General features: G+C 41.5%; 2 protein-coding genes across 2 annotated transcripts; one reads left to right on the forward strand and one right to left on the reverse strand.

Annotated features, from left to right (window-relative positions):
- Nucleotides 1–60: 60 nt before the first annotated feature.
- LOC141442773 (uncharacterized) lies at nucleotides 61–1,772 on the reverse strand. The gene has a single exon (XM_074107885.1). The coding sequence runs from the start codon at nucleotides 1,333–1,335 to the stop codon at nucleotides 196–198; it is 1,140 nt and encodes a 379-aa protein (XP_073963986.1). The 5' UTR covers nucleotides 1,336–1,772; the 3' UTR covers nucleotides 61–195.
- A 467-nt stretch (nucleotides 1,773–2,239) lies between these two features.
- Nucleotides 2,240–15,593, forward strand: Arp1 (Actin-related protein 1; the record flags this gene model as incomplete). Its single annotated transcript, XM_074107887.1, is given in 8 exon segments — nucleotides 2,240–2,393; nucleotides 2,656–2,720; nucleotides 3,134–3,308; nucleotides 10,103–10,254; nucleotides 11,701–11,844; nucleotides 12,422–12,587; nucleotides 14,077–14,146; nucleotides 15,485–15,593. Coding segments are annotated over 8 exon segments (929 nt in total), but the record flags the coding sequence as incomplete, so codon positions are not given.

The following is a 15,593-nucleotide window of genomic DNA, read 5'->3' on the forward strand; positions in this document are numbered from 1 at the left end:
GAGAAGTAAAGAGAACAACCTTTCAACATCTTTCGGAATGTTGAAAAATGATAATTCCAATTCATTTATCTTCTTTTTAATTATACATCCGTAAACACAACAGTATAACTCAGAAGGATTATATCGTTTCAAAGTCATTGTTGCAAAATAAAATAAGTAGGTACCTACACAAATCACGCGCGACGCGTCCAATGATTAGGTGCGCCGGCCGAACGTACCCAACCTGCGGAGTGTCCCCCTGCCCGTGTGCACCCTGATATGATAAATTAGATGATGACGCTGAGAAAATTGCTTCATGCATATGTCACATGTAAAATATTTCTCTTGCTTGTGAACCTTCTGATGTGACTTTAAATTGGACGACCTAGCAAACTGTTTGTTGCACACATCACAACTGAACGGTTTCTCACCCGTGTGATATCTCATGTGCACAGTCAGGTTACCCTGCTGGGTGAACCGTCTCTTACACACATTGCAAGAATACCGTTTTTCCTCCATATGACACTGTTCATGCGCTTTTAAATAGTATGATGTTGTAAATGTTTTATTGCACACATTACAGCTAAATAGTCTCTCGCCAGTGTGAACTTTCATGTGATGGGTTAGATAATATCGCTTTAAAAACTGTTTTTGACACACTTCACATGAATACCGTTTGATTTTTGTATGAACTTGTTTGTGGGAATTTAGATAGGCTATCTTTATGAACTGTTTGTTGCATATGTCACATTGAAAAGGTTTCTCGCCCGTGTGTATTCTCAGATGAGGTTTTATATAAGAACGCTTGGCAAATTCTTTGTGACATATTGGACATGAGTGCCGTTTGTGAACTGGCACATGACGCCTCAAAAGGTGTGGTTTGGCAAACTGCCTTTTGCATATGTTACAGCTTAGTAGTTCTTCAACAACATTGCATTTATTTTGCTCTGATGTTGTGTTACTTTGAGCTAGTTGTGGTTCTATCTCAATTTCAATTTTTATTGTGTTTGAGTCGGACAAATCTGCCCGCCCTGCTACTTTATTTAAATTGTTGTCCCTCTCAAGTTCTTGCTTGAGAGGATCACACTCCACAGTTATTTTGTTCTTATCTGCATGCTGGCCTGGTGTCTCACTCACACTAGCGTCATCCCACTCGGGCTCCTTCTTAATAGACACGTATTGTACACTCTTTTTGATGTTATAGGCGGGTGAGCTAGTGGCTTCACTCATACTACACTTATATTCATCCTTCACGGGTCTACAGTCTGCTACCCCTTTTATATCTTTTGTCGGCTCGCTTAACCTATTTTCCTCCCACTCGGGTTCCACTTTAATAGACACAAATTCAGTAGACATGCCTAGTGTAGAAGCTACGAGCAACGTCGCCAACTGATGTGGAAATATAACGGCTGTCAAGAGAGTATCACAATATCAGAGTTCACTAGGTTGTTACCTACTTGTACTTGTACCGCCTTTGTAATAAGTCCAAGCTTTCATAGATCATTCGTTAAATTAAAAACGAAACGTTTGCATTTCCTACGTAGCAAGCGAGCGACCCAAATAAGACACATTGACATTGACTTGACACTGCTTGTTTTTTTTTAATTTGAAAATTTTGAAAAAACAAACAATGACAGCTTTTGGGAGTTTGTGGTAGATTTGTGGTAAGGAAAGTGTGACAAGTTATAAGCTGAACAAAAACTTCTAAATCTTGCTAGATTTGATAAATGGATAAAGTTGCACTTACGTATTTTTAAGCCGTATTTAAAGCGAAAAAGTTAAATAAAAGCACATTTAGCTAATTGTAGAAGTTCATCAACCTTTATTGGTTAGCTGCGTTAATTTATCGTTACATTTTAATTACTAATTATTATTATTATGAAGTTTTTTTATCCTTATTGTTCTTCAGTAATCGTACTATATCTTTATTATTAACTACATTTAATTAATAGTGACATCTGTTTTGGAGTAGAGAAACTAATACTTCTTCATGTACATACTCAAACCCTTACAGCCAGCTTTTCTTGCGTCATAGTCCGTGTAAAAATAGGTTGCTACATGGTGTACATCTTTCAAAATCGGAAATAATATTCAAGACTATCTAGCTTAAATTTTTGTTCAATTTTTATAACTTTGTTAAATTAGTGTCATCTGTTGACGAGTAGTAAAACTATAATTTGCGTTGTGCTGTCACTATTTAAATTATAATATCTTTCATTAGCCTGTCTGTGGCTTATTTTATTAGACAGTTAGACTAAAATAGGTGGCAACATTATGTTACTGATGTCATTTTGTTGAGTTGACCGTATGCAGTTTTACGAAATAAATCAATAAATAACATCGTATTTTAGTACTTATAACTTAAAATGGAGTTAAACGACGTTATCGTTAATCAACCCGTGGTTATTGATAATGTAAATACTTATTTCTCTATATTACAACCCTTACTTTTCCCACGAAACGTAACTTTGGTTTTACCCCTATTTTTCTGCCATTCGCGTCGAAGACCGTTCAAATTGTAGATTTAGAAGATTAAACTAGTTCGATGTGTCTAAAATTACAGTCAAATGTTCTTTAAACGTGTTTGGAGATCCTTAATGAGTCATATCTACGTTGACATGCCCATTTTTGTTACTTGAATTTTCACTCTTTTTACTGTTACGCCGGTTGTTATAGGGCTCCGGTGTGATCAAAGCGGGCTTCGCTGGTGACCAGATACCGAAATGCAGGTTCCCCAATTAGTAAGTATAGTTCTTGTGACTTTGACCTGTAGCTGATGGCAATTATTTCGATATATTCGATTATAATCTCTGATGACACATTTTTAAGGACCAGGGAACTCTCAGATCTTGAAAACAGATCACTTTTCGAAAGTAAAAAATTGTGCCGAATTTGAAAAACTTGTAGCTTACTAAAAAATGAAATAAGTTGAAACACCAACTTTTTTCTACCCATCGCGTAACAAACAGCATTTTGGGCTAATACTTGATAAATTTGTTAAAAGGTAATCAAAAGTAGTAACAATAAGTTATAAGTCACAAGTACATTATAATTATGCGTCATTGTGGTGCATGGGGACGGGGAGTCAGACTGGCTATTTGGTTTCTTTAATAAAAAAATGTAGACCATTTTTAAAGTGTCTTGTTTGTATCAGTATCGGTCGTCCAAAACATGTGCGGGTCATGGCCGGAGCCCTGGAGGGCGAGCTGTTTGTGGGACCCCGTGCGGAGGAGCACCGCGGGCTGCTTAGCATCAAGTATCCCATGGAGCATGGCATAGTCACTGACTGGAACGATATGGAACGGGTGTGGAACTATATCTACAGCAAGGTATGTGTCAAAAACTTACCATTCGACAATTAAAACCGGACAAGAGCGTGTTGGACATGCCCATAATAGGGTTCCGTAGCCATTACGAAATAATTAAGTTATATTTTTCTAAGGATTAAGAATTAAGGATTTGGTGTGCAATAAAGAATTTGTATTTGATTTCGTATTTTGTATGGAATATTCCAAGTCTAGGTATATTTTATACCTTAGGCTGCTATTTACTCTACTACTAATAATTCTCAAGAAAACTTAACCGCTATAGTTTTCCTTGTAAGTTTGATATACTTACTACCATCCTGATTTTTTTTCAAATTTTTCCACCCACCAGTTTTTTATTTTAGAGGGGGGGGGGAAATAAAGAATAAATAAATAAAATATATAAATAATAAATATAAAATAGAATAATAGATAGATAATACATAGATATAAATAATAAGTAATAAATTGAATAAAGATATTTTGACTTTGAATAACATGCAACTTTTAACACTTTAGTTTACACATATACTTAATATCTTTGTAAACATACATTGTAGTAGAATAGCAATAAAGTATTAGTTATAGAGACTCATTGCATCTATTTAGATAACGTCTCTTTGGTACTGCAAGCTCACAGAATAAATAAATAAATAAAAGATATTTATTTAATAGTTTGCTTACAAATTCTACATAGGTACATAACAAATTATAAGTACAATCAAACTATCAAAAGGGAAAGCGACTCAACTTGTGCCTGCGCCTTGCAGAACATAGTTCCTTGGCTAACTGACACTGTTTTTCAGTTGCCCCCATAAACCATAACCCTAATAAATCAATTCACATGCACATTTTTTTTACATACGCTTGTGATTTTTTACATCCATGAAGACATCACATCTCAATAACTCAATGATAAGAAAAGAGGAAAATTATCTTCCCCATTCCTCCCCATTCTGCACACCAAGTAACCAGGCCTTACAACGTCTTTGAAAGTCGCACGCACGCGCACACACACACACACACACTCACACACACACACACACACACACACAGACACAGACAGACACAGACACACACACACACACACACACACAGACACAGACAGACACAGACACACACACACACACACAGACACACACACACATACACACACACACTACTAAATTTACTACTACTATAGTTGATTTTTTTTTTTTTTTTTTTTTAATGGCTTTCACCCTTGCTTTTTTAGCAAGATGTATTTTGCCAATGTCGATGTAGAGACATTACACGCATGAGGAGACTGTTCGGTTTATATAATTTTGATTTCGGGGGGAGGAACAGACAGGAAACCTAAAACAAATAACATTTGGTTATGGACGGTACACTGACAATAACAAGACGAAACGATTTTTTTTTTTTTTAGCGGAGGGGAATGGCAGACTGTTAAGCATGCTAACATAAAAGGATAAGGTGAAGAGGAAGTATGAAATATATAATATTAAGCATGCTGCAGTTGCTACAATTTAATGTTGTGGCACTGTATAAATTTTATCAATATTTTTAAAAGAGGAGAATCTAGTATAGAAAGAAGTGTCAGAAAATTCATAGGGCGCGGAACATCCTTCGGCAATGCATCATACAGGGAATAAGTATGTTTACCACAATTGAAAAAAATGTGATCCAGGGTACCCTCATCAAGACCGCATTCGCATAGAGAGTTATCCCGTACTCTAATTTTTGATAAAAACACCGGAGTGCAGACATGACCTAGACGGAGTCGACAGATAGTAGAAGTGACCCATTTACTAGCAGAGCGAAAGTGATAAAACCAAGGTTTACGCGGAATTAATGGTTGAATGTTCCCGTAGTGTCGGCCTTTCTGGTGTCTGGAGAGGTTCCACATGTTCTGCCAGGAGACCCTTAAATCAGTTCGAGCGGACATCATTAGGTCCGATGGTAAGATAGTCTTATAATCCTGACAACCAATTGTGATGGCCTCTTTTGCCCACATGTCCGCTCTTTCATTTCCCACTATGCCACAATGGCCCGGAATCCATACAAGAGTAACTTCTAGTCCTTTTTTTTCACATCGGTTTAGAGCCTCTTTAATTTTCAAAATGATTGGGAGTTTAGTTTTCATTTTAAAATGATTTCCTACTATTGCTTGTAGACAGCTTTTAGCATCAGAAAAAATTAAGATTTTAGGAACGCTGTGTGATTCCGAGAATTTAATAGCCTCCAATATTGCGATGGATTCCCCAGTGAAAACAGATGACTGGGCTGGGCCTTTTTGAGTCAAAGCAATTTGGTATTTGGGAATCCATACTGCTGAACCTACAAAGCCATTGGGATCTATTTTAGAGGCATCTGTGAAGATGTGTAGCCAATCCTGCCATTTTTCTATTTTTTTATTAAATATGTTGTTGGCCGCTGAGCTATCCTTGTCAATGCCAAAATCAAGGATAACTTTTGGAGAATATATCAAAGACTCATAATCGGCCTCAAATATGGGGTTCATGTAGGTGGTATATAGCGGGGACGAGAGGTTTTTTAATTTGGAATACGACACAATGTATCTTGGCGTTTCCTTATGTGTCCAATATGTGTTTTCAGACACTTCCAGGGAGAGAGCCTCTAGTCGGGGTATAAGAGGATGGTTGGATACGGAACATGCCCTAAAAAGGAAACGGTCTGCTAAGTACTGTCTACGGAGGGAGAGAGGAGGATCTAAGCATTCTACCTGCATGGCATTTTTGGGTGAGGATTTCATTGCTCCCAGAGCAATACGTAGACACTTAGCTTGTATCAGGTCCAATTTTTTAAGTGCATTTTTATTGCAGGGTTCCACCACGAGTGAAGCATAGTCGATCTGGCTACGGATTATTGCATTATATAACAGTTTTTGGCAGTATGGGTGAGCGCCCCACCAGACTCCAGAAAGAGCCCGAAGAACATTAATGCCCCTTTCGCATTTTCCGGTTATGTGCTCCAAATGGGGTACACCAGTCATTTTGGAATCCAGAAAAACACCAAGGAATTTAACAGAGTCCTTGCAGGGAATAACCTCATACTCATAGTTAATATCTATGTTCGGGATGGATCTGTTACGCGAGAAAGTTACAGTACAGCTTTTGGATGGTGACAAAGATAGCCCATGATCATCTAGCCAGACCTTTAGATATCTGAGTGCCTCATTTAATTTTGAAGAAGCCTCATCAAACGACTGTGTAACGGTGTATAACGCTAAATCATCTGCATATTGGAGTATATTACAGAAGGGGGAGACAGATTGTTCAATATCATACGTATATAAATTATAAAGGAGGGGGGAGAGTACTGAGCCTTGGGGGAGTCCCTGCCATAGGGTAAGAGGAGTGTAGAAGCTATTGCCAGTTCGGATTTTAATTATTCTTCCCATAAACAACTTGCAGATAAAATGTACTATCCTCACAGGAATACTCAGCTGAAGCATTTTTGCTCTGAGCATAGGAAGAAGGACATTGTCATAGGCAGCAGAGACATCCAAGAAGCACCCTACAACATGGTGTTTTTTTGGAGAGGGCTAGTCTAATGTCTGAAGTCAGTATGCTTAGGTTGTCTATGGTACTTTTCCCCTTACGGAATCCAAATTGTGTGTTGGCGAGTAAATTATTTTTTTCTACGAACCACTCCAACCTATTTTTAACTAAATGCTCCAATATTTTGCCTATTGTCGCGGAAAGGGCAATTGGGCGATAGGAGTTTGCTTCTTGTGGGTTTTTACATGATTTGAGGATTGGGATTACAATTTGGGTCTTCCATGCCTCGGGGATTTCACCAGACACAAAAAACAGATTAAATAGATTTAGGAGGTGGTCTTTTGCAAAGCGACTTAGTTTACGGATGAAGATATACGGTATGCCGTCTTCTCCTGGTGAACTGTTACGGAGGCCGTCAAGTGCTAACTCAAGTTCATAGAATGTGAAGGGCTGTCGAGAGGGCCTAGCCCGCTAGAGGGAGGAGATGGGTCTATGCAGGATTCCTCAGGAACTGATGGAGGGGCTAATTTGTCTGCGAACTCTGCCAACCAGGAAGGGGATTATGGGGGATGGTCGATCGGGATCGAAGGAGCCTCTGAATTTTTTATACTTTTCCATACCAGCGATGGGCGTTCTTGGATTGAGACTTTCACAAAATCCCTTCCATCCTTTCTTCTTCGCTTTTTTAGGAGACGTTTAGTGCGAGCAGAGATTTTTTGGAAGTCAATAAAATCTTCAGAAAGACCGGAATCATTGTATTTACGTTCGGCGTTCTTTCTTTCTTTTATCGCCGCCGTGCATTCCGCATCCCACCAAGGAGGGGAAGGGATCTTGCTACTAGCAATTTTTTTCTTTGGGATGAATTTATCTGCAGCTTCTATCAGAACGGATTGGAAGTGGTTGTAGAGTCCAAGAGGGTTTAACAGGTTGGAGTCGAGCTCTTTTAGCCTTTTTTCTATATAAAAAGAGAAGTTTGGCCAATCTGCTTTATCCAATCTGTATTTAAGGAGGGGTTGGGGGGCGGGGGAAGGCTGAACAGAGGATGGTTGGGAAATGATAATAGGGAAATGATCACTTCCGTGTGATTGTCTCAGTACCTGATAGGATAGAAGACATGAGAGGTTGGGAGAGCAAGCAGACAAATCCAGAACTGAGTTGGGATTTTGTCCGGGGTATACCCGGTGAGTGGGAGAGCCGTCGTTAATAACTGAGACATTTATGTCATCAAATAGGTCCAAGAGGAAAGCGGAAAATGCGTCTGAGTGCGAAGAACCCCAAGACGTGTTGTGACTGTTGAAATCCCCTAGGATGAGGAGAGGGGGAGGGACCGAGAACAGGATGGTGGAAAGATCGGGTATTAAATTTATATTAGGATGTGGGATATAGATGGATACAAAGTTGATTCCCATGACATTAGCCGCAACTGCGTTAATGTCATGTGAATGAGGAGGGAGGGGTATTTGGGAGAAAGAGTAATCTCTTCTGATCAACAACGCACAACCAGCACGACCATCACCGCGGTCCTCCCGGAGGCATGAGAATCCCGGGATCCTGAAGCGGGAGTCCGGTCTCAACCATGTCTCCGAGATGGCCGCTACAGAAATGGAGTGCTCGTTGACGATTCTGACCAAATCAGGTTTTTTTGGGATAAGGCTACGGCAATTCCACTGAAGAAAATTGGCCTGGGGGGCCATTGGAGAAGGATAGCATCTCGGCAAGTGAAATCATTAAGGGGGCAACGTCGGGCGGTAAACAATCGCTCCATTTAGCGATTATATTTGTAAGAAGTTTGAATAACAGTTCCATAAGGTCATCATTGGGCGTCTCAACTGGCGTCCGTCGTGACGATAGGGCATAACCATTTGGAAGTTGAGATTGTGGGGTCGACACGATATTTTTATGGGCTTGTCGATCATATCCGGGAGACAGGGGGTTCTTGATCTAGCTTTACGGCTGACCGTCTTACGGTATGAAGTCGAGATGGGCGATTGGGGAGGGAAGGAGGGGGACCAGAGGGGGTGATTGCCGAGGGGGACTAGGGTCTGGGTCAAACATAACCTTGGCCACGTCCGCGTAAGGGCGGCGTACGGCAGGGAAGCGAGAGGAAGCTTCTTGATAGGAGATGCTGTGCTCTGACATTGCCAATTTGATGGACTTTTGTCTACAATATTCCGGGCAGCGTTGGTCTGTCGCGTAATGATGGCCTGAACAGTAGAGGCAAGTCACTTGCTCAGGAGCGATGTTGCATCCTTCACCAGGGTGTTTTTGTGCACACTTGAAACAGCGAGCATCGGAGCGGCACTGGGCCTGAATGTGGCCAAACCTCAGGCATTTTCGACATTGGATTGTTGGGAGAACGTATACTTCGACCTTCAGCGATGTAAAGAAAGCAAAGACTTTCTCAGGAAGTTTTTGACCTTCGAAGGTCACCACAACAGTTTGAGTTGGAACCCAGGATGGAGGACCTCCCTCATTGGTTACTTTGCGTTGGAGGCGTCGGGCTTTGAGATTTTGCCATGTCCGTCTTTAAGGTCAGTCGCGTCAACAAATTCTTCCATCGACCAGTCGACTGGTACGCCACGAATCAAACCCATACGGGAAACATTGTATGTTGGGATGTGGGCTTTATATTTATTTCTGGACAAACAGGGGTTTTCTAAGATGTTATTAGCATCCACAGCGGTCATAAATTCTACCGAGACACGGTTTCTGCCTACGGACTTTATACCATCTTTTTTAATATTTTGAATGTTATCTTTGAATAAAGCGAGGCCAACCTTTATAGGTTGAAGTGAGATGGCCGAGTTGCTAGACTCTGCGTCTCGGGAGATGTGTACAATAAATGGGCCACTGTCATAAATGCCGTATTTGCGGGAGTCCTCGTCTAAGTCAGGGTGTTTGTAAAGGTTTGCTATAGATGCATTGTCGGCATCCGTTCCCTGCATCACCTTTTTCCCTTTAGGTTCAGAAGATGCGGACGGCGATTGTTCCAAGAAACTAAGGCTACGCTTTCGTGAAATATTTTGCGTGTCCATCTCAATCGAGTTCATGGAGCTACCGCCGCCCGGATCCGGGGGCTCCTCGTTCCCCTCCATAACTTTGGCCCTTGGCCAACCGGACAGATGGGTTATTGAGTTAGATCAATATTATGTACTTATTAAACCACCACCAGAGAGTTAATTAGGAAGGAAAGTTATTTTAAAGGAAATATAACCTAAAAATTGAACAGACTCACTGCACGGCGCTTCTGTCAATCCAAAATTTACTATCTATAGTTGATTTGCTGAAAACATATTTGTCTTTGATAATTTAAAGGACCAGCTGTCAACATTCTCTGAAGAGCACCCGGTGCTGCTGACGGAGGCTCCGCTGAACCCGCGCCGGAACCGTGAGAAGGCGGCAGAGGTGTTCTTCGAGACTTTCAACGTGCCAGCACTGTTCTTGAGTATGCAGGCAGTGCTCAGTCTGTGAGTACACTCCACACACACCCATACTGCAGGCGCTAGTCACACAATACTAGTACACATTTACGAGCTAGTCTCACACTACTAGTTTACACTCAGCCGCTAATCACTCACTATTAAGTATACTTTTAGACGCTACTCACACGATTTATTGAATCAGGCGTTACTTTGCGGAGGTCCATATCAATGAACTGAAACAATTACTTTGCTCACTTGCACACTACTGGTACGCACTTAGACGCTAATCACTCACTACTAGTACACACTCAGCCGCTAATCACTCACTACTAGTACACACTCAGCCGCTAATCACTCACTACTAGTACACACTCAGCCGCTAATCACTCACTACTAGTACACACTCAGCAGCTAATCACTCACTACTAGTACACACTCAGCCGCTAATCACTCACTACTAGTACACACTGAGCAGCTAATCACTCACTACTAGTACACAATCAGCCGCTCTAATCACTCACACTTAGTACACACTCAGCAGCTATCACTCACTACTAGTACACACTCAGCAGCTAATCACTCACTACTAGTACACACTCAGCAGCTAATCACTCACTACTAGTACACACTCAGCAGCTAATCACTCACTACTAGTACACACTCAGACGCTAATCACTCACTACTAGTACACACTGAGCAGCTAATCACTCACTACTAGTACACACTCAGCAGCTAATCACTCACTACTAGTACACACTCAGCCGCTAATCACTCACTGCTAGTACACACTCAGCAGCTAATCACTCACTACTAGTACACACTCAGCCGCTAATCACTCACTACTAGTACACACTCAGCAGCTAATCACTCACTACTAGTACACACTCAGCCGCTAATCACTCACTACTAGTACACACTCAGCAGCTAATCACTCACTACTAGTACACACTCAGCAGCTAATCACTCACTACTAGTACACACTCAGCAGCTAATCACTCACTACTAGTACACACTCAGCAGCTAATCACTCACTACTAGTACACACTCAGCAGCTAATCACTCACTACTAGTACACACTCAGCAGCTAATCACTCACTACTAGTACACACTCAGCCGCTAATCACTCACTACTAGTACACACTCAGCAGCTAATCACTCACTACTAGTACACACTCAGCAGCTAATCACTCACTACTAGTACACACTCAGCCGCTAATCACTCACTACTAGTACACACTCAGCAGCTAATCACTCACTACTAGTACACACTCAGCAGCTAATCACTCACTACTAGTACACACTCAGCCGCTAATCACTCACTACTAGTACACACTCAGCAGCTAATCACTCACTACTAGTACACACTCAGCAGCTAATCACTCACTACTAGTACACACACTGTTGCTAGCGGCGCTCTGCTAGTTACACTTAGCTTTATTTTATTTTTTGTAAGAGTTGTTTAATGGAGTTGACTCCTATTGTTTATGCCAGATACGCGACGGGCCGCACGACCGGCGTCGTCCTGGACTCCGGCGACGGCGTGACGCACGCCGTGCCGATATACGAGGGGTTCGCGATGCCGCACAGCATCATGCGCGTGGACGTGGCCGGCCGGGACGCCACCAGATACCTCAGGTAGCGACGCGGCTGACTGACGCGTGACGCGCTGTGGCGGCGCGTGACGCACTGTGGCGAATAATATTCCAACCTAGAATTTCACTAATATTCTCATCAAAATTTGCGTAATAATCGGATTAATTATGATTAAGATTTAAAATTATTAGTTTCGACTCCGTGAAAGCCGTGGTGGCCTAGTGGTTTGACCTATCGCCTCTCAAGCAGAGGGTCGTGGGTTCAAACCCCGGCTCGCACCTTTGAGTTTTTCGAAATTCATGTGCGGAATAACATTTGAAATTTACCACGAGCTTTGCGGTGAAGGAAAACATCGTGAGGAAACCTGCACAAACCTGCAAAGCAATTCAATGGTGCGTGTGAAGTTCCCAATCCGCACTGGGCCCGCGTGGGAACTATGGCCCAAGCCCTCTTGTTCTGAGAGGAGGCCTGTGCCCAGCAGTGGGACGTATATAGGCTGGGATGATGAGTTTTATCGACTCAAGTTTCGACACTGACTCTCTAGTCTTGTGATATTGACAGCTGTCACCCGCACCATGCTACAATGAAAGTACCGTATAAAGACCAATGTCCGTTGCAGACTGCTACTCCGCAAAGAAGGCGTGAACCTCCGCACGTCCGCGGAGCTGGAAATAGTGAAGGCGATCAAAGAGCGCGCCTGCTACTTGTCGCCCAATCCTCTCAAGGAGGAGACGATCGATACCGAGCGCGCGCAGTACACGCTGCCTGACGGGACCCAGCTGGAGGTGAGAGCGAGACAGCCGCGGGCGCCGGAGGGGGGTACCCCATGGTATACGAGTAAAGAGGTCTGGAGATCTGGTCACGTGGCATATAGCGATAAGGCTGAAAATGTTGAGCTCCATCGCTGGGAAAAAAAACCGGCCAAGTGCGAGACGGACTCGCGCACCGAGGGTTCCGTATAAATATTTTTATTATATGATGTAACTAAAAATTTACCGTTTTCGCAATTTTTTCTTTAACTGTGCTATAAGACGTTGCTTCGTACCAAATTTCAAAATTCTGAGTTCACGGGAAGTACCCTGTAGGTTTTGATTCCCTTGCGAGTTTCAAAATTTGCGGCACAAACGGCTGTATCTTTTGATTGCGTTGGCTTAGAAGTTTGATTTTTTCACAGCTCCAAGGGACCTATATAGATACCTCCAAGCGTTCCTGAGAAAAAGGGTCTTGACAGACGGACGGACAACAAAGTCATCCTATAAGGGTTCCGTTTTTTCCTTTCGAGGTACGGAAACCTAAAAACCACTTCAATTTCGGCAAAAACACTTTTTTTTTTTTCATTCACTTCTTTTATTTGTACTACTGCCACGACTGCTACTAAATGAGGTTAAGAAATCAGCTTCCAAGACCAAGATTATTCCTGCAAGCAGCCATCTTGTCGCTGCTGCTCGACGCGGCGACTTGACGCTACTTTTTTGAGTCGCGGGAAATTCAAAATCGGTATACCTGTCGAAAATACAAACTGAAATAAAGATGCACAGAAAAAACAGAAAAATAAGACCATCACTGGGAATCGAACCCAGGTCCTCGGTAATCCGTACCGCGTGCTATACCGCTCCACCACTGATGGTCAACGGTACCGACACGAATTTCCCCTATGCACCTCATATCTCAGCTTGTTTGTTTCTTACTTAGTCACTTAAGCAGTGACGCTAGCGACATCTATGCCGTAGCCCTCATCGAGAAACTTTTTTTTTTTTCGGCACTCCATTGGAACTAACCGCTCACCCGGACAAGAGATATCGTTACTATGCAATCAAATAAAGATTGGTTTTTTGGAATCTTTTTGTATTTTTTATTTCAATTCCAAATTTTCACTTATACTTACTTTTTACTTATTTTTTTATTTTTTTGACCGTAAAAGTAAAAATTTGGAATTGAAATAAAAAATACAAAATGATTCCAAAAAACCAAACTTAATTGGTATACTGTCACTATATTATACCGTTTTTGTCTAACTTAAAACCTAAAATTGCTAAAAGGCGCTACGAAGCGTTAACGTTATCACTGTCCACCCCATTTGGGAATACAGGCGTGATGTTTGTGTGTGTTAGAAGGATATTTAAGGGAGGCTCGCATACATCAAACATGTTTTTTTTGCTAACGTCTTCTGTTGTATAGATAATGGTACGGAACCCTTCGTGCGCGAGTCGGACTCGCACTTGTTAAATTATTATGTGTATTTGGGTTACCTGCTAAAGTGATTTTTTGTTACAGATCGGTCCAGCGCGGTTCCGAGCGCCAGAGGTTTTGTTCAGGCCGGATCTTATCGGGGAGGAGTGTGAAGGTATATTAGACTAGAGAATGTTTTTTAAATTGGTCCCCTCCCGGCCTATCGTTCCACTGCTGGGCACAAGGCCTCCTCTCAGAACAAGAGGGCTTTTTAAATTGGTATTGGGCGATTATTAAAATGTTTTAACTGTTTCATTTTTCTAGACACTTTTCTGTAAAATGGCCGAATATTCTGATACAGTTTTTAGGACTCCGTACCCAAAGAATGCCAACGGAAGCCTATTACTGAGACTCCGCTGTCTGTCTGTCTATCCGTCCATCCGTCCATCAGTTCTATAAAAATAAAACACAATAAGTTACATTTAGTTATTTAGTTAAGTAACATTTAACGCAATAAAGAGTTTTTATAGTTTTTTTATTAAAAAATCGTTTTTAATACAAGCTTTTTTGTAAACTGTACTTGCATTGTCATCCTTACTACATTTCCGTACCAAACACGTAGATACCATTAACCGTTTAGGAGTTCCGTGCTGCAAAGACGATCCTGGCTGGATCACCAGGATGTCATTTCCAGATTATTGCATTGTCAGTGTCACAAGATTAATATAAGTATAATTTATTGAATCAGGCGTTACTTTGCGGAGGTCCATATCAATGAACTAAAAGAATTTCCTTGCTCACCCGCGACCTTACGATAGCTAAGCTTATGCAAAATATGCGTGTTCATGCAGTTCCACACAGTATGGGGTCTAATATTAATGAGCAGGTAAATTTAGTTTCATCTCCCTTGCTACGGCTTGGATCTAATTTCAGCAATGGTAGTTAATAAAACATGCCTTGACAGTAAATAAATAAAAATCGAGGTAGTTTTGAAGGACGGTTAAAAATTATTAATAATTTGTGGGTAGTTTTGTTTTGTTTCATAAAACATATGTGGGTACTTGGAGAGTTACAGTGACAAATTAAAACGGTGGTTGTGGTTCGTTAGTCTAACAACTGGTAGCATGGTGTACGGTTGTGTCACTCTGAAGATGAGCTCTGGTTGAGTTCGAAACGCGTCAGTGTAGTGTGGTGGTGGTGATAGATGGGTTTGTGTGATTTGTGTGTGTTCTTACAGTGTGGAGGTGGAGGAACTGCATGAACACGCATATTTTGCATAAGCTTAGCTATCGTAAGGTCGCGGGTGAGCAAGGAAATTCTTTTAGTTCATTAATATAAGTATGCCAAAATTTCACATTAATCCGACTACTGGAAGTGGGTCAAATTAAACTTGCAAGATTTGCAAGTTAAATAAAAGCTTATAAAAAGGACAAATAGTAAGATGCATAGATATTTTCGACATTTTACAGTTCAGCTGAATTATATCTATTATTCCCATTGTTCTTTCTTGCAGGCTTACACGAAGTCCTTATGTTCGCGATACAAAAGTCAGACATGGACCTCCGTAAAGTTCTCTACCAGAACATAGTGCTGTCGGGTGGGTCCACGCTGTTCCGAGGGTT

Source organism: Choristoneura fumiferana, chromosome 26, assembly GCF_025370935.1.
Source record: "Choristoneura fumiferana chromosome 26, NRCan_CFum_1, whole genome shotgun sequence".
Classification (NCBI taxonomy): Eukaryota; Metazoa; Arthropoda; class Insecta; order Lepidoptera; family Tortricidae; genus Choristoneura; species Choristoneura fumiferana.